At 43.3% G+C, this 26,004-nt stretch overlaps 1 protein-coding gene across 2 annotated transcripts in view; it reads left to right on the forward strand.

The window, feature by feature from the left end:
- Positions 1–212: 212 nt before the first annotated feature.
- odad2 (outer dynein arm docking complex subunit 2) overlaps positions 213–26,004 on the forward strand; it is a 77,480-nt gene continuing 51,688 nt past the window's right edge. The window contains exons 1-10 of one of the 2 annotated variants that reach the window (XM_046292389.1): positions 213–322; positions 705–957; positions 13,685–13,842; positions 14,235–14,433; positions 14,648–14,754; positions 15,565–15,701; positions 16,641–16,757; positions 22,110–22,327; positions 22,950–23,078; positions 25,597–25,750. In XM_046292389.1, the coding sequence (XP_046148345.1) occupies positions 734–957; positions 13,685–13,842; positions 14,235–14,433; positions 14,648–14,754; positions 15,565–15,701; positions 16,641–16,757; positions 22,110–22,327; positions 22,950–23,078; positions 25,597–25,750 (1,443 nt within the window). In that variant the 5' untranslated portion in view covers positions 213–322; positions 705–733. Of the gene's footprint in view, positions 323–696; positions 958–13,684; positions 13,843–14,234; positions 14,434–14,647; positions 14,755–15,564; positions 15,702–16,640; positions 16,758–22,109; positions 22,328–22,949; positions 23,079–25,596; positions 25,751–26,004 lie in introns of both variants that reach the window. The other variant, XM_046292388.1, reaches the window with a different exon arrangement.

The following is a 26,004-nucleotide window of genomic DNA, read 5'->3' on the forward strand; positions in this document are numbered from 1 at the left end:
ATCCTAGAGGATGTTTCTAAAGAAGCTCTCACGTGTGGTTCTGGGGACACTCTACTTTAAAAAATGAACTTTTCTTATGAAGGCATACTCAGACTCACGCTGTGCTAAAGCAAATATCACACCAGCAGGCTGCAGGCAGGAAGGAATAGAGTTTTGCGTTTCTGACTAATGTTATTTTTGACACGTCTCCCGCTACGTTGTTGAGAGGTATCCTAGCAACTTGAGGCAGTGGTGCTTGTCTGTTTCCAAGGAAACCAACTAAACTGCTAACATTGATTGGTTGCTAGCTCGGGGTTCTCTAGAAAACAATTTCAAATTACTGGTAAGTTGTCATATGTAAAAGATAAATGTTTACTGTACACTTAGCTAAAACATTTTATTCGTTTTTTTGTGTATGAAAGCTTCAACACCTTTCAAAAGTTTGGGATGTGATGGTTGTAAGCTACGCGGGGGTCAGCTGGCTAGCTTACATTTACATTTAAGTCATTTAGCAGACGCTCTTATCCAGAGCGACTTGACTCTTATCCAGACTTAGCGACTTAGCTAACGTTACATTAATCAATAACTGTCTGTTAACATAGCTAGCTATGTCGATACCGTCTTATCTGCCAGTCTACTATAACTGTAGCTAGCGATTTAATATTTTGTTGACATTTGTTGCTAAAAGTGTAATTGTCACCAATTAATCCACCATAGCGTTTCAGGACTTTGCCAGTCCCACACAGTTGCTACCATGGGGGTAGCGCTGACCAGAGCAGCGCAATGGACCACAGCAAGTTCTGGGACTGGAAAACTGGAGATCACTCCAGCCAACGAGTCTCTGCTGAAAGAGATCCTGGAGTTTGTGGAACAGTTCAGCTCCAGACACCCTCAGGAGGCCAAGCATGTGTTCAAGGAGCCGTTGCAGTGGACTACCTATTTGGAGGCTTCTGATTTCAAAACAGAGTATGACATCAGGTAATCATGAGGCAAGCTGTGCTGCCTGTGTGCTTGGTGTAATGTTACTGACTGGGGATGTTGTCATGGAGTCTAAACGTATTTTGAGCCCTGCAGCAGGACTCCTATTTATGTTCATGGATGTATTTGTTTTCCGTTCAACTTCAGTAGGACAGGAAACATCTAGGCTACTTCATCAGAAAAGTCTGTTATTTTTTTCCCTGGCTGTCTGCCTGTGATTAGTTGTTATTCTACAGTTGGTTAATGGTAACCCTTGCGGGGGGGGAAAAAAAACATGATTTCACATGTGGATTTTCCACGTTTTGCACAAGTGAAATTTGATTTCAGATCTGAAATTCCACATCTGAAATCATGTGAAGCCGTGTGTTTTTGGAACACTTCACATGTGATGATGTTTCATATGTGGATTTTCACATGTGACATATAACCTTCCAAATGCGGATTCATATTTTTTCCCACATGAGATTTCACAGGTGATGCCCTGCGAACAAAAATGAGTTGTTAGGATACACACACAAACAGTACTTTTAACATAGTGTTTTCAACTTACATATTTGAAACTTTTTGGCATACATTATTCAATTGTGTATTTTTATTTGTACAATACTTGTTATTCAACATGTCATCACCTGGGATTTGAACTCATAACCTCTTGGTTCATTGCATTCCGATCTTCCTGCTATGCCGCCACGCCTGCGTCAATGACTGATTTCACCTGTCTTTCTACACTTGGGACTAAAGTAAAGTAAATCTCTGCTTAAATATAAACTCAAGAAAATCCATTATTTATTTTAGTGAATCAGGGGGTAACATTAAAACATGTTAATATGCCTCACTAACAGACTATACAGAAAATCCTCAAATTGCTGAAATAAGTAAATGAAATCAATGATGAGAGAATAGTCAAATCCAGAGGTTGTGAGTTCAAATCCTAGGTAGGGTCATATTGAAAAGTCAGAACTAAGTGATCATGTTACATGTTTTACTCTATTTCAGCAGTGTACCACTTACTTTAAAACCCCCACATCATATCATTCCCTTATAAAAAAATATATGTGAAAATTGCATTTGCGTTAACATTTTCACATGTAAATAAAATAGAGACACGTCAGTTGTTCACATGTGAAACCAGATGTTCACATGTGTAACATTTTAAGTTCAAATGTTAACACCACATTTTCACATGAGGGGAATACCATGTTTTCACCTCGCATGTGAATTGCAGATTCACGTGAAATGTGCGTTTGTTTACATGTGACATTTGCAGTTTCATGTGAAAAAACTTTCACTTGAAAATCTAATTTGCATTTTCACATGGGAAAATCTACCTCGCATGTGGAATTGCATTTTCACGTGAAAAAACTGTTGAAATGTTGCATTCCCATGTTGTCACATTTATTTCACATGCGATCATGTTTTCACGTGTATAGTTGATGTTATCACACACAGCAAAATGTCTGGTGTTAAATCAACACTGACAGTGTTATATTTAAAACTGGTCCAGTGTCTATACGGGTCCACACTTTCCTCTGTTAAATTAACACACTGCTTATTGAAAATACTTTATTTCCATAATCCCCAGAGTGTCTTTTGAGTGAATTACCACCAATGACTGTAGGCTATTTGTTAGTGACAGAGACATGGTTGTTGCATTCATCCATTTTCAGTCCTGTCGCATTAACCAAGTGAGATCCTAACCAAATCATTCAAATGTAATTGTTGAAGACAATACAACACATATTTCATACGGCCTTATTTTGAGGGACTAGATTTACCTAATACAGTGGCCACAATGGGGAAATCCATTTATTCACCTCCAACCTGCATTCAGAATGACATACATTTACATTTAAGTCATTTAGCAGACGCTCTTATCCAGAGCGACTTACAAATTGGTGCATTCACCTTATGACATCCAGTAGAACAGTCACTTTACAATAGTGCATCTAAATCTTAAAGGGGGGGGGGTGAGAAGGATTGTTTATCCTATCCTAAGTATTCCTTAAAGAGGTGGGGTTTCAGGTGTCTCCGGAAGGTGGTGATTGACTCCGCTGTCCTGGCGTCGTGAGGGAGTTAGTTCCACCATTGGGGGGCCAGAGCAGCGAACAGTTTTGACTGGGCTGAGCGGGAACTGTACTTCCTCAGTGGTAGGGAGGCGAGCAGGCCAGAGGTGGATGAATGCAGTGCCCTTGTTTGGGTGTAGGGCCTGATCAGAGCCTGGAGGTACTGAGGTGCCGTTCCCCTCACAGCTCCGTAGGCAAGCACCATGGTCTTGTAGCGGATGCGAGCTTCAACTGGAAGCCAGTGGAGAGAGCGGAGGAGCGGGGTGACGTGAGAGAACTTGGGAAGGTTGAACACCAGACGGGCTGCGGCGTTCTGGATGAGTTGTAGGGGTTTAATGGCACAGGCAGGGAGCCCAGCCAACAGCGAGTTGCAGTAATCCAGACGGGAGATGACAAGTGCCTGGATTAGGACCTGCGCCGCTTCCTGTGTGAGGCAGGGTCGTACTCTGCGGATGTTGTAGAGCATGAACCTACAGGAACGGGCCACCGCCTTGATGTTAGTTGAGAACAACGACAGGGTGTTGTCCAGGATCTCGCCAAGGTTCTTAGCGCTCTGGGAGGAGGACACAATGGAGTTGTCAACCGTGATGGCGAGATCATGGAACGGGCAGTCCTTCCCCGGGAGGAAGAGCAGCTCCGTCTTGCCGAGGTTCAGCTTGAGGTGGTGATCCGTCATCCACACTGATATGTCTGCCAGACATGCAGAGATGCGATTCGCCACCTGGTCATCAGAAGGGGGAAAGGAGAAGATTAATTGTGTGTCGTCTGCATAGCAATGATAGGAGAGACCATGTGATGTTATGACAGAGCCAAGTGACTTGGTGTATAGCGAGAATAGGAGAGGGCCTAGAACAGAGCCCTGGGGAACACCAGTGGTGAGAGCGCGTGGTGAGGAGACAGATTCTCGCCACGCCACCTGGTAGGAGCGACCTGTCAGGTAGGACGCAATCCAAGCGTGGGCCGCGCCGGAGATGCCCAACTCGGAGAGGGTGGAGAGGAGGATCTGATGGTTCACAGTATCGAAGGCAGCCGATAGGTCTAGAAGGATGAGAGCAGAGGAGAGAGAGTTAGCTTTAGCAGTGCAGAGCGCCTCCGTGATACAGAGAAGAGCAGTCTCAGTTGAATGACTAGTCTTGAAACCTGACTGATTTGGATCAAGAAGGTCATTCAGAGAGAGATAGCGGGAGAGCTGGCCAAGGACGGCACGTTCAAGAGTTTTGGAGAGAAAAGAAAGAAGGGATACTGGTCTGTAGTTGTTGACATCGGAGGGATCGAGTGTAGGTTTTTTCAGAAGGGGTGCAACTCTCGCTCTCTTGAAGACGGAAGGGACGTAGCCAGCGGTCAGGGATGAGTTGATGAGCGAGGTGAGGTAAGGGAGAAGGTCTCCGGAAATGGTCTGGAGAAGAGAGGAGGGGATAGGGTCAAGCGGGCAGGTTGTTGGGCGGCCGTCCGTCACAAGACGCGAGATTTCATCTGGAGAGAGAGGGGAGAAAGAGGTCAGAGCACAGGGTAGGGCAGTGTGAGCAGAACCAGCGGTGCCGTTTGACTTAGCAAACGAGGATCGGATGTCGTCGACCTTCTTTTCAAAATGGTTGACGAAGTCATCTGCAGAGAGGGAGGAGGGGGGGGAGGGGGAGGAGGATTCAGGAGGGAGGAGAAGGTGGCAAAGAGCTTCCTAGGGTTAGAGGCAGATGCTTGGAATTTAGAGTGATAGAAAATGGCTTTAGCAGCAGAGACAGAGGAGGAAAATGTAGAGAGGAGGGAGTGAAAGGATGCCAGGTCCGCAGGGAGGCGAGTTTTCCTCCATTTCCGCTCGACTGCCCGGAGCCCTGTTCTGTGAGCTCGCAATGAGTCGTCGAGCCACGGGGCGGGAGGGGAGGACCGAGCCGGCCTGGAGGATAGGGGACATAGAGAGTCAAAGGATGCAGAAAGGGAGGAGAGGAGGCAGAATCAGGAGATAGGTTGGAGAAGGTTTGAGCAGAGGGAAGAGATGATAGGATGGAAGAGGAGAGAGTAGCGGGGGAGAGAGAGCGAAGGTTGGGACGGCGCGATAACATCCGAGTAGGGGCAGTGTGGGAGGTGTTGGATGAGAGCGAGAGGGAAAAGGATACAAGGTAGTGGTCGGAGACTTGGAGGGGAGTTGCAATGAGGTTAGTGGAAGAACAGCATCTAGTAAAGATGAGGTCGAGCGTATTGCCTGCCTTGTGAGTAGGGGGGGAAGGTGAGAGGGTGAGGTCAAAAGAGGAGAGGAGTGGAAAGAAGGAGGCAGAGGGGAATGAGTCAAAGGTAGACGTGGGGAGGTTAAAGTCGCCCAGCACTGTGAGAGGTGAGCCGTCCTCAGGAAAGGAGCTTATCAAGGCATCAAGCTCATTGATGAACTCTCCGAGGGAACCTGGAGGGCGATAAATGATATGGATGTTAAGCTTGAAAGGGCTGGTAACTGTGACAGCATGGAATTCAAAGGAGGCGATAGACAGATGGGTAAGGGGAGAAAGAGAGAATGACCACTGCGGAGAGATGAGGATCCCGGTGCCACCACCCCGCTGACCAGAAGCTCTCGGGGTGTGCGAGAACACGTGGTCGGACGAAGAGAGAGCAGTAGGAGTAGCAGTGTTGTCTGTGGTGATCCATGTTTCCGTCAGTGCCAAGAAGTCGAGGGACTGGAGGGAGGCATAGGCTGAGATGAACTCTGCCTTGTTGGCCGCAGATCGGCAGTTCCAGAGGCTACCGGACACCTGGAACTCCACGTGGGTCGTGCGCGCTGGGACCACCAGATTAGGGTGGCCGCGGCCACGCGGTGTGGAGCGTTTGTATGGTCTGTGCAGAGAGGAGAGAACAGGGATAGACAGACACATAGTTGACAGGCTACAGAAGAGGCTACGCTAATGCAAAGGAGATTGGAATGACAAGTGGACTACACGTCTCGAATGTTCAGAAAGTTAAGCTTACGTAGCAAGAATCTTATTGACTAAAATGATTAAAATGATACAGTACTGCTGAAATAGGCTAGCTGGCAGTGGCTGCGTTGTTGACTTTGTAGGCTAGCTGGCAGTGGCTGTGTTGTTGACGCTACACTAATCAAGTCGTTCCGTTGAGTGTAATAGTTTCTTCAGTGCTGCTATTCGGGGGCTAGCTGGCTAGCTAGCAGTGTTGTTTACGTTACGTTGCGTTAAAAGAACGACAATAGCTGGCTAGCTAACCTAGAAAATCGCTCTACACAATTATCTTTGATACAAAGACGGCTATGTAGCTAGCTATGTAGCTAGCTACGATCAAACAAATCAAACCGTTGTACTGTAATGAAATGAAATGAAAATGTGATACTACCTGTGAATGCGACCGGGTTGTTGAGTCCTATTCGGTAGACGTTGGCTAGCTGTCGGCTAGCTGTCGGCTAGCTGTCGGCTAGCTAGCAGAGTCTCCTACGTTAAGGACGACAAATAGCTGGCTAGCTAACCTCGGTAAATTAAGATAATCACTCTAAACTACACAATTATCTTGGATACGAAGACAGCAAAGACAGCTATGTAGCTAGCTAACACTACACTAATCAAGTCGTTCAGCTGAGTGTAATAGTTACTACAGTGCTGCTAATCGGTGGGCGTTTGCTAGCTGGATAGCTGGCTAGCTGCTGGGCAAATAGCAGTGAAGACTACGTTAGGATGACGAAATACGATAATTATGCAATTATCTTTGATACAAAGACGGCTATGTAGCTAGCTAAGAAGAAATTGCTAAGATTAGACAAATCAAACCGTTGTACTATAATGAAATGTAATGAAAAAGTTATACTACCTGCGGAGCGAAGTGCCGATGCGACCGCTCGCTCCAACCCGGACTGTTGGGTTGGGAAGAAAAATATATACACTGCTCAAAAAATAAAGGGAACACTTAAACAACACAATGTAACTCCAAGTCAATCACACTTCTGTGAAATCAAACTGTCCACTTAGGAAGCAGCACTGATTGACAATACATTTCACATGCTGTTGTGCAAATGGAATAGACAACAGGTAGAAATTATAGGCAATTAGCAAGACACCCCCAATAAAGGAGTGGTTCTGCAGGTGGTGACCACAGACCACTTCTCAGTCCCTATGCTTCCTGGCTGATGTTTTGGTCACTTTTGAATGCTGGCGGTGCTTTCACTCTAGTGGTAGCATGAGACGGAATCTACAACCCACACAAGTGGCTCAGGTAGTGCAGCTCATCCAGGATGGAAAATCAATGCGAGCTGTGGCAAGAAGGTTTGCTGTGTCAGTCAGCGTAGTGTCCAGAGCATGGAGGCGCTACCAGGAGACAGGCCAGTACATCAGGAGACGTGGAGGGGCATCAACTCAGCAGTAGCGCCTTTGTGCAAGGAGGAGCAGGAGGAGCACTGCCAGAGCCCTGCAAAATGACCTCCAGCAGGCCACAAATGTAATATATAATATATATATAATAATATATATGCCATTTAGCAGACGCTTTTATCCAAAGCGACTTACAGTCATGTGTGCATACATTCTACGTATGGGTGGTCCCGGGAATCGAACCCACTACCCTGGCGTTACAAGCGCCATGCTCTACCAACTGAGCTACAGAAGGACCACTTCTGAGCATGTGTCTGCTCAAACGGTCAGAAACAGACTCCATGAGGGTGGTATGAGGGCCGGACGTCCACAGGTGGGGGTTGTGCCAACACCGTGCAGAACGTTTGGCATTTGCCAGAGAACACCAAGATTGGCAAAATCGCCAGTGGTGCCCTGTGCTCTTCACAGATGAAAGCAGGTTCACACTGAACACGTGACAGTCTGGAGACGCCGTGGAGAACGTTCTGCTGCCTGCAACATCCTCCAGCAGGACCGGTTTGGCGGTGGGTCAGTCATGGTGTTTCTTTGGGGGGCCGCACAGCCCTCCATGTGCTCGCCAGAGGTAGCCTGACTGCCATTCGGTACCGAGATGAGATCCTCAGACCCCTTGTGAGACCATATGCTGGTGCGGTTGGCCCTGGGTTCCTCCTAATGCAAGACAATGCTAGACCTCATGTGGCTGGAGTGTCAGCAGTTCCTGCAAGAGGAAGGCATTGATGCTATGGACTGGCCCGCCCCCTCCCCAGACCTGAATCCAATTGAACACATCTGGGACATCATGTCTCGCTCCATCCACCAACACCACCTTGCACCACAGACTGTCCAGGAGTTGGCAGATGCTTTAGTCCAGGTCTGGGAGGAGATCCCTCAGGAGACCATCCGCCACCTCATCAGGAGCATGCCCAGGCTTTGTAGGGAGGTCATACAGGCAGGTGGAGGCCACACACACTACTGAGCCTCATTTGGACTTGTTTTAAGGACATTACATCAAAGTTGGATCAGCCTGTAGTGTGGTTTTCCACTTTAATTTTGTGTGACTCCAAATCCAGACCTCCATGGGTTGATAAATTTGATTTCCATTGATCATTTTTGTGTGATTTTGTTGTCAGCACGTTCAACTATGTAAAGAAAAAAGTATTTAATAAGAATATTTCATTCATTCAGATCTAGGATGAGTTATTTTAGTGTTCCCTTTATTTTTTTGAGCAGTGAATATATCTTTTTGATTTAAGCTTTATTTTAACAGGGAAGACATATCAAGACTCAAATCTCTTTTTTTCAAATGAGCCCTGTATGATACAACATACAGTGCATTCGGAAAGTATTCAGACCCCTTGACTTTTTCCACATTTTGTTATGTTACAGCCTTATTCTAAAATGGATTAAATTAGTATTTTTCATTCATAAATCTACACACGATACCCCATAATGACAAAGCGAAGACAGGTTTCTAGAAATTTTGGCAAATGTATTACAAAGGTAAATAAGGTATTTCTGTTTTTTATAAGTATTCAGACCTTTTGCTATGAGACTTGAACTTGAGCTCAGGTGCATCCGGTTTCGATTGATCATCCTTGAGTTGTTTCTACAATTTGATTGGAGTTTATGTCCACACCTTGTCTACATAAGGTGCAACAGTTGACAGTGCATGTCAGAGCAAACACCAAGCCATGAGGTCGAAGGAATTGTCCGTAGAGCTCTGAGATAGGATTGTGTCGAGGCACAGATCTGGGGAAGGGTACCAAAACATTTCTGCAGCATTGAAGGTCCCAAGAACACAGTGGTCTCCATCATTTTTAAATGGAAGAAGTTTGGAACCACCAAGACTTCCTTCCTAGAGCTGGCAGCCCGGCCAAACTGAGAAATCCGGAACAGAAAGGCCTTGGTCAGGGAGGTGGCCAAGAACCCAATGGTCACTCTGAGTTCCTCTGTGAAGATGGGAGAATCTCTCAGAAGGACAACCATCTCAGCATTCCAGCAATCAGGCCTTTATGGTAGACTGGCCAGATGGAAGCCACTCCTTAATAAAAGGCACATGACAGCCCACTTGGAGTTTGCCAAAGGGCACCTAAAGGACTCAAACCATGAGAAACAAGATAATCTGATTTGATGAAACCAAGATTATCTGGTTTGATGAACCAAGATTGAACTCTTTGGCCTGAATTCCAAGTGTCATGTCTGGAGGAAACCTGGCACCATCCCTACGGTGAAGCATGGTGGTGTCAGCATCCTGTTGTGCGGATGTTTTTCAGCAGCAGTAACTGGGAGACTAGTCAGGATCGAGGGAAAGATGAACAGAGCAAAGTACAGAGAGATCCTTGATGAAAACCTTCTCCAGAGTGCTCATTTCAGCCTAGCAGAGGAGTTGATGATGCCATTCTTACCCTCCTTAACATGGTTTATAGAGATCTAGAGAGTGCCAAATCCCATGTCAGGGTTCTGTTTGTTGTCTTGTCTTCTGCCTTCAACACAATCCAGCCTTACATTCTGGCACAGAGACTCATTCAGGACTTCTTAGACGGGGGGCTGGTTTTGTGGCTGTTGGACTTCCTGAGCCAACGCTCACAGCGAGTCAAAATAGGTTCCCATGTGTCGGATATACGCAATACCAACACAGGCTCTCCTCAGGGATGTGTTTTGTCCCCACTCCTGTACATCTTGTACACTAATAGTTCTACTAGTTCCCATACTGACAGACACCTCGTTAAGTTCACTGATGACACTGCCTTGATCAGCCTGTTGCATGATGGCGAGGAACATCATGGCCCGGTTCTAGATGACTTTGTAGAGTGGTGTGAGGAATCACGCTTGGTCCTCAATACCAACAAGACCAAAGAGATGTGCATAGACTTCAGGAAGCGTACAACACCTACCTCTGCAACATCTATCAGAGGTCAGAATATAGAAATTGTAGAGGAATAGAAATATATGGGTGTCCTTTTGAACAATAAGCTTCAGTGGAGTAAATGTACAGACCTGATCTACAGAAAGAGCCAACAGAGACTGTACTCTCTAAAAAAGTTGGGATCTTTTCATATAGACTGTACTATACTGACTCTGTTTTACAAATCCTTTATTGAGAGTATTTTAACTTTTTGTATTGTTTGTTGCTTTGGCAATGCCACTGTCAGCCAGAGAAACATGCTGAGAAGGATTATTACCACAGCAAGCAAGGTACTTGGAGTCAAACAGACAGGCCTGGATGAGATCTTTAAGGTCAGGGCCCTCCGTAAGGCTAACAAAAACATTTTATACCCAAGCCACCCCCAGTACCTGGACTTTGAATTACTCCCCTCTGGGCGCAGGTATAGGGCACCCCACAGCAGGAAAAACAGAACGAGACAATCATTTATGCCAGGTGTGATATCCCTCCTAAATAGCTCCGGCGAATGTTCCCATTGACCCCGTAAAGCCAGCAGGCTAGTCTTTTCTTCTTTAAAAGAAAATGTTTTATTTCTTACTATTATTATTTTTATTGGTGCGTAACTGTTATGATAGTTGTGTTGTCAATCTTGTTTTGTATTTAAACGCCACTTTAAATGTGTACATGACACTGCAACAAAATTTCCCCATGGGGACAATAAAGTCAGTAAGTAAGTACCTCATTCTGGGGCGAAGGTTCACCTTCCAGCAGGACAACGACCCTAAGCACACAGCCAAGACAATGCAGGGGTGGCTTCGGGACAAGTCTCTGAGTGTCCTTGAGTAGCCCAGCCAGAGCCTGGACTTGAAACCGATGGAACATCTCTGGAGAGACACTGCCCATCTAACCTGACAGAGAGAGGATCTGAGAGGATCTGCAGAGAAGAATGGGGGAAACTCCCCAAATACAGATTTGCCAAGCTTGTAGCGTCATACCCAAAAAGACTTTAGGCTGTAATCACTACCAAAGAGGCTTCAACAAAGTACTGAGTAAAGGGACTGAATACTTATGTAAATGTGATATTACATTTTTATTTAATAAAAAAATTTTTTTTTTGCAAAACATCAAAAAATCTGTTTTTGCCTTGTCATTATGGGGTATTGTGTGTAGATTGATGGGGGGGGGGGGTTAATCAATTTTAGAATAAGGCTGTTATGTAACAAAATGTGGAAAAAGTCAAGGGATCTGAATACTTTCAGAATGCACTTGTGAATATGCACATTATACACAAATATATATTGGACCCATGTCGTCCAAAAAAAAATACTTTTTACTCGTCTGTCCATAGAATATTTTCCAAGAGTTTTGATGATCATCCAGGTGCTTTTTGACAAACTTGAGTCAACATTTTGGATGAGATGGGTCCCATTATGTCTGGCAAAAACCAAACCCTGCATTCCACAGTAAGAACCTCATACCAATGGTCAAGCATGGTGGTGGTAGTGTGATGGTTTGTGGATGCTTTGCTGCCTCAGGAACTGGACGACTTGCCTTAATAGAAGGAATCATGGATTCCACTCTGCATCAGAGAATTCTACAGGAGAAAGTCAGGGCATCTGTTCATGAGCTGAAACTGAAGCTAATTTGGATCATGCAGCAAGACAATGATCCAAAACACACAATGAAGTCTACATGAAAATGGTTAAAAAGCAACACATTTGAAGTTTTGAAATGCCCTAGTCAAAGTCCAGACCTAATCCCAATTGAGATGTTGTGGCAGGACTTGAAAAAAGCAGTTCTGCATGTAAGAGTGGGCCAAAATTCCTCCACAGTGATGTGAGAGACTGATCAACAACTACAGGAAGTGTTTGGTTGCAGTCATTTCAGCTAAAGGTGTCACAACCAGTTATTGAGTGTAAGGGGGCAATTACTTTTTCACACTGTGGAATTGGGTGTTGCATAACTTTGTTAATTAAGTAAAGAAGTATCCATTTGTTTTGTTAGGCTCCATTTATCTAATATTATGTTTTGGTTGAAGATCTGATAACACTTAGTATAACAAATATGCAAAAATAGAGAAAATCAGAAAAGGGGGAAAATACATTATCAAGGCACTGTAGATGAAGTTTACAATTTGTTACAGATGGATTAATGGTGTTTATTTAAATAGTGAAGAGAACAGGTCCCAAAATTGACCCCTGTGGTACACCTTTATGTACATCAAGAAATGCAGACATAACCCCATCAATCACGATGGCCTGAGCTCTGTCACTAAGATAATCATTAAACTATTCACACACGTCAGAGCTCAGGCCTATCGAGGACAACTTATTCAATAAAATAGCATGATCAACAGTATCAAAATCTTTTGCCAGGTCCACAAACAAAGCAGCACATGTCATTTAGGTGTCTAAAGCATTGACAAGACCATTAACAACTGAAGTGGTTGCTGTACTAGTTCTATGCTCAGGCCTAAACCCTCATTGCTTTACATTTTACATACATTTCTCAGATAAAAAAGAGCAAAGTTGTACATTTACCAAAGAGGTTTACCTGAAGGAGGACGATAAATCCCTTTAACAGTTATGGATACATTTTTCCCAAGACAAAGTCTTAAAGATAGTAGCTCGTTATTATGGTCATTTCTTTAGCAAGAGACATGGATTTCAGTAAAGAGCCAGAGAAAATATGTTTTATAGAAATGGCCACTCCACCACCTCTATCCTGTCTGTCAGCTCAATATTATACTTTTAAAACGTATTTTTTGTCTATGAGACTAACTTAAAAAGAGAAACTGGAACAACCAATTCACATAACGGGTGCAATAAGTCCAAGTAACAGATTGGATTAGTTTAGAAAATGTATGCTATTTATATTTGAGTAGCATAAGATGAATTAATCAATCAATATACATGTAAAAAAAACTTAGATATTGAAACAAACGATTCTAATAATCAACCTGCAATAGAGCATGCTGGGAAATAAGATAATGATGGCCGTGGTTTTGGTTTAACATTTCTTATTACCACCAACACTGGGGTTCTTTTACACCAGTGAGTGTTAATTTCACACTTACAGAGTTAACACCTGACTCAACACTAGAAATGTTACATGGAAGAATCCACTCTGGGTCAAACTGGCCAATTTTCTGTGCATGTTGCTTTTACATGTTATCACATTAGCTGCAACTAAGATCACGTGATCACATGCAAAACACGTGTTTTTTCTCTAAGGGAAATCAAACAGGTGCATTTACTGTAGATTTCACTGATAACAAAAGTGCGCATTTGTTAACTCTGAGAACATTCCCCTTTCCTTCCCGAAAAGCATATTTATGACATTAGCATAGACACAGAATGGAAAAAGTATCTAGGCCTAGATAGAGAAGGAAAACGGTGTGCTTGTTGACCAGTTTATGCTTAAAAATATGTGTGTTTCTCTATTTAAAGTGGCCCGGCTGTAAAGTCACAGGAAACAGACAGGGATGGGCATCCTATGTTGCAGCTCACCCCTCCGAGCATTTCTGTGCACAGCTTCAGTCAGCTGTCCAAAATAGTGCAGCTGGCAACGGATAAGAAGCTCAAGGAGGTCCGAGCTTGCCTGGAAGGTAAAACCATGTCAACCACAGAATGAGACTTTGCATCCCATTTGCATCCTAAATAGTCAAAGCTGCATACTTCCCATAAGCCACAGGCATCATTTGTTTGTCCTCCTTGTTATCGTCTGCTTTCATCCAATTAGAAACTGGCATCAGATTATGTTTGCAATTCTTCAGTCATATTTACTGTACCCTCCAAGCCATAATGTGGTACTTGCTAATAGCTATGTTAGTTTGAGAAAAGAAAACATGAATCTACTGTATGTCTATAATACCCTAGGCCTGGACGTTCTTAAAATAGGCGAACATCGCTTGACCTCAATGGGACAATCTGGCAAAATAAACGTGAAAAGTGAAGAAAAAAAATGTATGGATTTAACCATTTTTACTGTAATTTGTAGCCAACAGAGACCCTGTTGCGAAGATGCTGGGACCTAGCTTCGCCACAGTGGAGGGGGAGGACAGCTCTGTGCTGCGTCTCCTGGAGGAGGTAAAGGAGGGGGACCAGGCCAAGGAGACTGAGATCAAAGTGAAGCTGATCATCCTACTGCAGCAGCTGGACACTCAGCTCCTCAGCAACTCCCTCAAGCAGATCTCCCAGTGGGTGCCTTTCCTTCCTCCTCCTCACTCTGTCTGCAATCTCTATCAATAACAAATCAATCTATCTTAATTCACACTCCCACTCCCACTCCCACTTCAGACAAGTCCAAACATATGGGTTTCACTGATTAAAAAACAGTTTCTTACCAGACAGAACAACCACAAATGGGCCCAAGATTAATTGTCTGTATTTGTTTTTGTTTTTTTTGTACAGGGAGGTTAGGCTCAGTCCTGCCGCAGTGAAGAATGATGTTGAGCTGCTGAAAAGCTTCTGCAGTGAAGGGGAGAAAAGGGTGTTGACGTCTGTTCAATACACATCAGGTTTGAGTTATCTTTCCCATATTCTTTCTTTTGCTATTAGAGGGTAATACTGGGATATACAGAATATCTGTGTTCAACCCTGAAAAACATGTTAGTCATTATACATGTCAGATGTAGTGAGACAATCAATTGTTTCACTTGCCTCAGGCGGCGCGGCACATTTGCGATGACATAACAATTAACCGTTCAGTGGAAAACGCACCACCCCAGTGATAAATGCAGTCTTTTGAAAAAAAAACTTCTATGCAAATAGTCTCCAACCTGTCATATCGAGCACATTAAAATAAGGTGGTATGTGTGTCACGATGCTCTGCGGGGTAGCTGTTTTCAGAGGATGATTTATCAGGGAGTGAAATCACAGCGAGCTCTAAATAACCTGGTCTTCTGTCTTCAGACCTGTACTGCGTCCCAAATGGCACCCTGTTCTGTTAGTATTTAGTGCACTCATTTTGACCTGAGCCCTATGGGCCCTGGTCAAAAGTAGTGCAGTAAATATGGAATAGAGTGCCATTTGGGATGCCAGCCCCTGTACTGCTCTCTCTGAGGTGGAGTTGATCCGTCGTCCTCGCTGGCGGCTCAGGGAACAGCGAGGATTTCTCCTGTGATGCTGCACACTTTGAACCCGTATTGGATCTGTATTTTCCCTCTAATCCTCGATCCCCTCATACGTTCTGTACCTTCAGGGAAAACTCACAATGTGGCCTAATTCCCTGTAGAGACATTACTACTGTATGGTTAAATCCTATTGATTTAATGTACATTGTACACTGAACTGACATGCTCTGGTATGCTCTTCTTATTTCTCTGCAGATTATGAGTTCACCAATGGCTGTCGAACTCCTCCTTGGAGGCAGGTGCATGGTGAGATCTGCTACCTAGTGATAAAGCCGTGTGACACTCAGCCCCTGCACATCACCTGCAGCACAGCTGGAGTCTTTCTCAACGGGGTAAGATAGCTAGAGATAGAGTAGTGTCACTGAATCACCACCAGTTTCCAGTAGACTGAGAAGCAAATTAGTTGTGGATTATGACTGAACTGTCAAACAGAAATCCTCTATCAAGAAACGCTCTCTATTTTCTCCTCTCGTTTCAGTTTACATAAAGTGAGTTTCAGTCAACAGTATTCCATTCTCCGCATTAGATATTATTTTTAGTCTACAGGATGTGTTTTGTCATAAATGCTTTAGGCATCGGTCAATTAATAGTCAAGATATTTTAGCACAGAATGTTTGCCAATTGTTATGAACAAGCACGGCATGTTAAAAATCATCTTAATCTAAATGTTTATGATATAGAACGTTTCTGTTAATGATAGCCCGTAAAGTTTCCAAAACATTAGGTAAGTGTCACTGAAAAGTTTTGCGATTTATGTACTGAAGTAGCGTTAGCTGTATGGTCGAATTCCAAGTTTGCCCTGTGTTGTTAAACATTTACAACCACCCCATTGACCTTAACGTGTCTGCAATTAATCATAAGGAAACATTTGACATGCCTCAGCGTCTTTCACTCTCTCCGTCACTGCCTGATTGCCCGAGTTAGTACATTTCCTGTCTCCCCGTCCGCTCACCTGGAAATGGTTCAATTCAGGACACTGAAACCCGTGTTCCAACATGTAGGACATTGATGGCATATTTACAAAAATGACACCTAAAAGATTACAGTTGAACATAATGTGGGTGCAGGCGGTGCACACTGGTTTTGAATTCCAGCCTGTGAAGTTGCGTTTTGATACTTTGACCCTCTCTAACCTCCGTTGTTCTGACAGATATTCAACTGAGCCTATAGTTAGTCTCTAGGGGTCTCTGCCAGTAACAGTGAATAGCTTCATGGTATTATGTATTAGTAGTATTGATCTGATACATAAAATGTCATCTTGGTCTTCACAGGGCATAAGGCAGGAGGGTGAGGAAAATGCCTATGACAGAACAAGCGATGTCTACAGAGACCTGGTAACCCTTCTGAAAAGCAAGTCTCCCCATTTTGCAGAGAACATAAATAAACAGGTAGGGTTTCACGTGAAGCAGGTTGCGGGTTTTCTCAGAGTAATATTTGCTCTGCCGATAACCCCACGAAGCAGTATGCATTCGAACTAATCATCGATGACGTAATGTAATGCATAGTAGAGTGCGTTTAGGATTGTGAATCAGTGTCTGCGCTTGTCCTCCCCGGTGAGCTAGTGTCTGGTTGTCACGGTGCACAGTGAGAACTCTCTGAAACTATTGCAGCACTACCTAACCTTACTTTCCAAATCACACCAGTTGAAAAGAATGTAAAAAAAAACCCACAAAAAAACAGTCCAGTTACTCACACAGACAGAGTCATGTGTTGCCCTGAAATGCCAGTGATTCATTCAGTAGTGCTGTTTCCTGCTTAAGTGATTTGATGAATTAACAAATCACCCCAATAATGACTTCAAGCTGTGGTGGGAAAAAATGTGTTTATCATCTGAATATCTGGACATATTTTTTGTCACGAGTGACTCGATAATGTACTGTTGGAAAATGCCGTATAATTTACAGGCATGCTAGCTATACAGTTACAGGGGCCAAATATTTACGGAGAAACTTTGTATATTTATTTATGTTCTAGGAAAAGACACAATGTTTTATTTAATTGATTCAACAAGTATATTGAGTATTTATTAGTTTCCTCGAGTCTATTTGGACTGTCTGATGAGTAGTTACAACAAAGTATTCTAGCTAAACAAATAGTGTTTTCCCACTTTAAATTGTTCATTTCTGTTAGCAAAGACTATGGTCATTGTTGCTCTTGCTGGTTTCTCCTGGGCTGGTTTATATTCACGATAATTCTGTCCTTGAGCTATTGGAACGGAAATGTGATTAAAACTGATATCCTTTTACCCCTTTCTGTAAATCTTGCTCTTTAAAATGAGGAGCCCACTGGTTGAATCAACGTTGTTTCCATGTCACTTCAACAACAAAATTTCTATGTGAGGACGTTGAATCAATGTGGAAAACTAATTAGATTTGCAAAAAAATCACCAACGTAAGAGAATTTTGTGTTTTTCCCCACCCAACTTTTTACCTCAATCCAATGACATGGTGAAATGTTTTGTTGATTTCACGTTGAATTCACATTACTTGACAACTCAACCAGTGGGACGTTGTCACACTAATATATTGTAGTTTGCAAATGTAAAGCATATATTTAGTCTTTTCCCACACAATTTCAGGAACTGGTAAGTCCGTGCTTGCTTTATGGACAATAGCTTAAGACAAAGGAAATGTCTTGTTTGACATACAAGAGTTGTCTGAAGTACGATCTGCCTTAATAGCCCCTCCTCCATAATCCATGGCCGTTCCCGAGACATTTACCATTTACATCATGTTACTACAGTGGCCTATAACAACCATTGTTCTCCCCATTTGGAAATAACGATATTATCAAGGAGAAAGAGCCGCCTCATTACTTTCAATTGAATTGTGCTTGGCCAGTCAGTGTGACTTAGTGCCACAGAAAGACAGGTTAGGTTAAGTGGCGGGTAAGTGAGGCAGTATAAACCCCAATGAGCAGTGCCAGGCCGCTGTGCTGTGCTGTGCTGTGTAAAATGGCCATCCAGGCTTTAATGTTTTATGAGCCCCGTGTCTGTGAGGAGTGATGCCATGAGGTTGAACCTGTCGGTCTGAGGATGTTGGACAGTAGGCCGTAAAACACTAGTGTAAATGAGGTAGCTGAGATACAAATCAAGTCACAGGATATCTCTGCCTACTTCCTTTTTCCCTTTGAAGTTGCTACAGTTATGTAGAAAAACATTGAATTGTGACGGTGAGGTGATATAAAGAGAGTGTTTTGCACTCAAATCAGGCAATGTCTTTCTGGCCTTTTTACACCCCACCAAAGGATTTTCCCTCTGCAATACTGAAGCACACTTCTTATATGAGAAAGGGTCAGCTTGACTCAGTGAATGCTGATTGCAGATAAAAAGCCTTTTGCATTGATTGGTGGAATATCTGTAACTTGTTCAGACATACAGCAAAAAAGTAATTGCATTCAATCTTGAGGACAAAAAAATGTACGTCTGAAACCGCTCCGGCCGGGACCTGCTCTCTGATTGTATCACCAAGAGCCCAAAATGGTTGTGATCCAAGTCAACATGAAGCTTGGCAGGGTGATAGCCAAAGATAACAACACCAATCTCTGAACATGATCTACCCAGCGTCGTGGAAGCGGGTTTTTTTTCACAGTTTTATTAGATCAGACATTCTCAATCAAATAAGCAAGAGGCAGCCAGAGGAGAAGAGTGCAGCACCTGGGAAGCATACCGCATAATGCTACTCCCTTCCTTGGTGTGTTGGACTGACAGAACAAGTGTTGGACTGACTCGTTCTGAAAATTACAACGTGATTGGAAATTGGACTAGTTGTCTGTGTTTTGCATGCGCGATCACACACAAAAATGCAATTCAAATGTCCTGAAATCAATCTATCTCTGCTGTCATTTTCACTCTCCACACGGAGTGGGAGAGCTACCCATTAGCTACACATTAGCTGACAGCCACCCACTAGCTGACAGTTACACATTAGCTGACAGCTACACATTAGCTTACAGTTACACATTAGCTGACAGCCACCCACTAGCTGACAGTTACACATTAGCTGACAGTTACCCATTAGCTGACAGCTACCCCATTAGCTGACAGTCACCCAATAGCTGACAGTTACACATTAGCTGACAGTCACCCAATAGCTGACAGTTACACATTAGCTGACAGCTACCCATTAGCTGACAGTTACACATTAGCTGACAGCTACCCATTAGCTGACAGTTACACATTAGCTGACAGTTACACATTAGCTGACAGCTACCCATTAGCTGACAGTTACACATTAGCTGACAGCTACCCATTAGCTGACAGTTACACATTAGCTGACAGCTACCCATTAGCTGACAGTTACACATTAGCTGACAGCTACCCATTAGCTGACAGTTACACATTAGCTGACAGCTACCCATTAGCTGACAGTTACACATTAGCTGACAGCTACCCATTAGCTGACAGTTACACATTAGCTGACAGTTACACATTAGCTGACAGTTACCCATTAGCTGACAGTTACCCATTAGCTGACAGTTACCCATTAGCTGACAGTTACCCATTAGCTGACAGCTACCCCATTAGCTGACAGTTACCCATTAGCTGACAGCTACCCATTAGCTGACAGCTACCCATTAGCTGACAGCTACCCATTAGCTGACAGCTACCCATTAGCTGACAGTTACCCATTAGCTGACAGTTACCCATTAGCTGACAGCTACCCCATTAGCTGACAGTTACCCATTAGCTGACAGCTACCCATTAGCTGACAGCTACCCATTAGCTGACAGCTACCCATTAGCTGACAGCTACCCATTAGCTGACAGCCACCCATTAGCTGACAGCTACCCATTAGCTGACAGTTACCCATTAGCTGACAGTTACCCATTAGCTGACAGTTACCCATTAGCTGACAGCTACCCCATTAGCTGACAGTTACCCATTAGCTGACAGCTACCCATTAGCTGACAGCTACCCATTAGCTGACAGCTACCCATTAGCTGACAGCTACCCATTAGCTGACAGCCACCCATTAGCTGACAGTTACCCATTAGCTGACAGTTACCCATTAGCTGACAGCTACCCATTAGCTGACAGCTACACATTAGCTGACAGTTACCCATTAGCTGACAGTTACCCATTAGCTGACAGCTACCCCATTAGCTGACAGCTACACATTAGCTTACAGTTACCCATTAGCTGACAGCCACCCATTAGCTGACAGTTACCCATTAGCTGACAGTTACCCATTAGCTGACAGTCACCCATTAGCTGACAGTCACCCATTAGCTGACAGTTACCCATTAGCTGACAGTCACCCATTAGCTGACAGTTACCCATTAGCTGACAGCCACCCATTAGCTGACAGTTACCCATTAGCTGACAGTTACCCATTAGCTGACAGTCACCCATTAGCTGACAGTCACCCATTAGCTGACAGTTACCCATTAGCTGACAGTCACCCATTAGCTGACAGCTGCACATTTGTTGCACCTCTTCTGATTTTCCATCACTGTGTGGAGCAAGTCATTATTGATACAAGTCCATAAAATGTGTAAATATTTGGAGTCTCAGGTGTCTCAGTGAGGGCTTGGAACGTGGCACAAAAATAATAATTGTTCCAATGATTTGGAAGTCAGCTGTAGTAAAAAAAAAGAGAAGTCTGAGGAGAGTTGCAGGCAGGCAGGCGTCAGACTTGCTTAAAGTGTCTGTGCACTTGTTTGTTGGCCCTCTAACTGCTCTGACAGAGCCCGTCCCTGTGCTGTGTGCGCTGCTGTCGTGTGCCATAGACTTTGGAATGTTTCCTTCGGTCTTAGCATATGGAGTTTGTCCATTTCAGGTATCGTAAAAAGAGGTAAGGTTGGACACCTGAAATGCAGCCACGGTGGACTGAATTGGCCTGCAGTAGCTGGAAGGTCACTCTGGGTTCTAAGACACACAAGCCTTTTGAAAAGTGGCCGAGCGTGGTTGGGCCGAACGTACGAACACAGCCGTAGTATTCCATGTTAATTATTTTTCCCTTTTACTTCTGAAAATCACAAATCAAAAATGAGCTCATTGGGAGCCATGGCAGTCTGAGGCGAACAATTTTCTGCCTAGCAGGTGTCTGTGATTATAAAACGTTCCCTGCCTGCAATCCATTCATGTGTGTCTTGTTGGCATTCTTATGTTAGGTTGTAAAGTTGGGTAAAAAGACCTTCAGAAACTTTAAAAATCATCTTTGAATAACAGTGACACAAAGGCTCTACTTTCTCTATGCCAAACTGCAAGGTTTTAGCGTGAGGAATGTAAAGAAACAATAAACGTTTGATATTGTTCAGCCAATTAATAGAGGGGGACCTCTTCTGTGTTGTAAAGCACTGGGAATGTGTCATTTTATTCCCTTTCGCTCAGTAATAAAGGCTGAATTGTTATTCTGCTGCTTGGAATGATGAGAAAGTACGGTTTTTATCATGAACAGTCCCAGATACAGACTTATAACCCTGATTCGTTTTTTTATAGGGTTCTTCTTGGGCTGAGAAGAACTGAACGACACTCTTTCAGACACCAGTGTGTGATGTCTCTCAAATAAATGAATAAAGAGGCAACGTATCAGATGTACAATGGAAAATATGCTTTATAACTTAAAGGAATCACAATAGGCCCGAAAACTTTGTTAAAAGAACAATCATTCAGAGGAAGAACTTTTTTAGCGACCCAAGTCCATATAATTTTACGACCCAAATTTATTTCACTGCTAGCATTTTGGTGCAAATTAAGAGAGGTCCTATTTCCTCATGTCTTTTTTCCCCCTCAACAGGATTTTGCCGTTCAAGAAGAACCTCCAACACAAAAGGTCCAACATGTGGAATTGGTTGATGCAGAGGAACAAGGCCAACCCCAGAGGTCTTACGAGCATCAGGAAAAGAATGTGCATGAGAAGGCGAGACAACAGCTTGTGCAAAACAAGCCAGGCGGCAAAAAGAAATTAGAACCATCTTTGAAATGGAAGAACCTCGGTCTCGCGTCTCCTTATGAGTACGTGATAATTCCACCCTGATATACAATGTCCTTGAAATATTGCAATGCATGTGATAAGCGTGGCGGGAACTTTCTGCTCCAATAGATTTGAAGCTTTTAAGTAAGAAGGGAGTGATGCTGGAGTCAAGCACTCCGATGGCTGCGTTTGTCTCATTGTGTCTTCTCCACATGCCAGCAGTCACACATTATAAAGATATGGTTTTATATGGCTCATACATTTAAGGGAGGGCCACAAATATTCCTGATTATCTGGACGATCCCAGCTAATGGTTGTGTTCACTGTGTTGAACCCCTCAGCTCAATTATAGACCGAAAACTTGGGCGCGGGAGGATAAATTCACAGAAATGATCTATCGCATATGTTCTTTGATTGATAAATAGATCTAGCCGGGGTTTGAGTATTTGCAGCTGCACCTTGTGATAAGTGTCCCCATTTTTAAGAGGCAACTGGCTCCAGATAAAAGTGCCTGAAACGGCTAAGAAAGCCTAAAATCCCTGCGTCTCTCTTCTCTCCCTCAATGCCTTAGATGATGATGATGTTATGTTACGATAAATAACTATTTAAAAACAGACAAATGGGTAATGATGTGTGCCTTTTATTTTATTTCTTTTTTTTTAGTGAAGCAGATGACAAGAAATCCCAAAAGAATGCAGTGAGTGAAAAGTTAGCCGAGGCACGGGAGAAGATGCAGAAGAAAGCCGATGTCTCTGTGTCCTCCTTACCTGGTCGGCAGTCGTCTAATAAAACGTAAGCCACATGATGGGGATTTCTCTTCCTGCGCTGCACAAATGACAGAGCTTCCACAGTAGAGCAGAGAAAGCAGCAGCCGACAGAACAGGAGATTGCTGAGTTGACAGAAAGAAAAGATTGGCAACACTCTTTTGATCTAGGATGATATTCTCTGTGGATTATAAGTATTATTATATAAGATAATGTATGGGTCTGATGTACACCTTCCCTGTTTTTCCTCTGGCGCCTGGCAGCGAGTTTTCCAGCTGTCCCCATAATTGTGACAAGCCAGTATATACAGGACCTCTAGTAAAGTTACTGGGTCGACTGTAGACACTGTTCTGCCGCTTTTTTCCAACTTGCAACTTGTTAAATGCATTCAGTTGTGCAAGTGACTAGGTATCCCCCTTTCCCTCAGGGAGCCTACTGACATTACTTATGGACAGTAGTGATAACAGACACAGGGACCGTGCTTCACTGCTTAATTAAGGCTTGGTTCAGTGTTTATCATGGCTCTGCTACGCTGCCTGGGAAACGGTCATATCGGCTGGTTTCCTCTGATAATGGCCTTCTCTGGAAATTCTATCTGTGTACATGGGAACCATCTCCCCGCGGACCCATAAGAACGTGTACCAAATTTCATTGCTCTGCGGTGCGCCGTTTTAATGATACACTTATTTGAGTGGCCCAGCTGACTTTAAAATCCATCTGCATTTCTGTTTGCGTGTATGGAAGGAAGGCGACGGTAGAGAGAGGCCCGCTCTGTGTAGTATGATGATGAATACTCCAGTTCCCCCATTACTTTCGGACCCTCTCTCTCACTTTATGCCTGGTTGCTGCTGCTTAGATCTCGAGGACGTTCAAACCTGACACTTCCATTTAATTTAATGGTGCTTGTTGCATAGAATAACATTGCCGTTATTTTAAATGGAGAATCTTCAAATATTGTTATGTGTATAATTACAGTTATTTAAATCCTTCCTGTGTATGTACTTGTATAGTTAATTATTTTAGGGGATAGATCAGCTTTACTATTGCATATAAATTGTAGCTTCCATCAATTTAATTATCTGCATCATTTCCAATCGTCATATATTTTCTTTGTAAATATATACAGTACCAGTCAAAAGTTTGGACACACCTACTCATTTAAGAGTTTTTCTTTATTTATGAGTATTTTCTACATTGTAGAATAATAGTGAAGACATCAACACTATGAAATAACACATATGGAATCATGTAGTAACCAGAAAAGTGTTAAAGCAAATCAAAAGATAAGTTATATTTGAGATTCTTCAAAGTAGCCACCCTTTGCCTTGATGACAGCTTTGCACACTCTTGGCATTCTCTCAACCACCTTCATGAGATAGTCACATGGAATACAATTCAATTAACAGGTGTGCCTTTGTTAAAAGTTCATTTGTGGAATTTATTTTCTTCTTAATGCGTTTTAGCCAATCAGTTGTGTTGTGACAAGGTAGGGGTGGTAAACAGAAGATATCCCTAAAAGACCAAGTCCATATTATGGCAAGAACAGCTCAAATAAGCAAAGAGAAACAACAGTCCATCATTACTTTAAGACATGTCAATGCGGAAAAAATGTCAAGAACTTTTAAAGTTTCCTCAAGTGCAGTCGCAAAACCATCAAGCACTATTATAAAACTGGCTCTCATGAGGACCGCCACAGGAAAGGAAGATCCAAAGTTACCTCTGCTGCAGAGGCTTAAGTTCATTAGAGTTACCATCCTCAGAATCCAGCCGAAATAAATGCTTCACAGAGTTCATGTATAACACATCTCAACATCAACTGTTCAGAGGAGACTGCAGGAATCAGGTCTTCATGGTTGAATTGCTGCAAAGAAACCACTACTAAAGGACACCAATAAGAAGAGGCTTGCTTGGGCCAAGAAACATGAGCAATGGACATTAGACCAGTGGAATGTGGAGTCCAACTTTGAGATTTTGGGTTCCAAGCACTGTCTTTGTGAGATGCAGACTAGGTGAACGGATGAACTCCACATGTGTGGTTCCCTCCGTGAAGCATGGTGGAGGAGGTGTGATGGTGTGGGGTTGCTTTGCTGGTGACACTGTCTGATTTATTTAGAATTCAAGGCACACTTAACCAGCATGGCTACCACGGCATTTTGCAGCGATATACACAGATCTTTAAAAAATATATTTTCCTTTATTGTTTTCCACTAACCCTACCACCTTATACATAGTATATACATTTTAGGGACACAATCTATTTTACAAGAGTTATCTTTTGTTTGTTTGTACTCCTAACCTTTCTGCTACCCTCAACCGCTCCCATCTATTTCTGAAGACCATCCAGTCCTTGTATAGTTATTACACACACTAGGTCTAGATAGGGATTTTTGTATAGAATAACCTTTCAGTTATTTTAAATGACAAAAGTAAACATTAATCTTCATATTTTGTTATCACATGCCGACATTGAAACTCTTCTTGTGTATGAGTATGAACACACAGCCTAGATGTTGATTGTTATCTCCTGCTGGGTCTTGCTCCTCAGTAAGACCCCGGGAGGAGCTGGTGGCGCCGATGACTTCAGTGAGAGTTCATCAGAGAGTGAGGAGGATGAGGAGCAGCCAGAGCGCCGCACGGAGAGCAACACAGACCTGCCCTCAGAGTACTGGCAGATCCAGAAACTGGTCAAGTACCTCAAGGTACAGTACAGTAAAGCCTGTAGAGGCCCGGCCCTCCTCTGCTTTGGGTATTTGACTGAAAATAAGTTCTTCTGTTTCGAAAACATGTACTATTCTAGCAGGCCAGCAGTCCACAACAGACAGGGGGAAAAAATCCAGGTTATTTTCCTGTGATCCGTACAATAATTTTTTATGAGGAGTTGAGTCAATATTTTTTCAATTGTCTAAAAAGTTGTAATGCCTTTAAGGTATTTCTCTGTGTCTGTTGTATTGTA

The sequence above is a fragment of the Oncorhynchus gorbuscha genome, linkage group LG12 (assembly GCF_021184085.1).
Source record: "Oncorhynchus gorbuscha isolate QuinsamMale2020 ecotype Even-year linkage group LG12, OgorEven_v1.0, whole genome shotgun sequence".
NCBI classification, from domain to species: domain Eukaryota; kingdom Metazoa; phylum Chordata; class Actinopteri; order Salmoniformes; family Salmonidae; genus Oncorhynchus; species Oncorhynchus gorbuscha.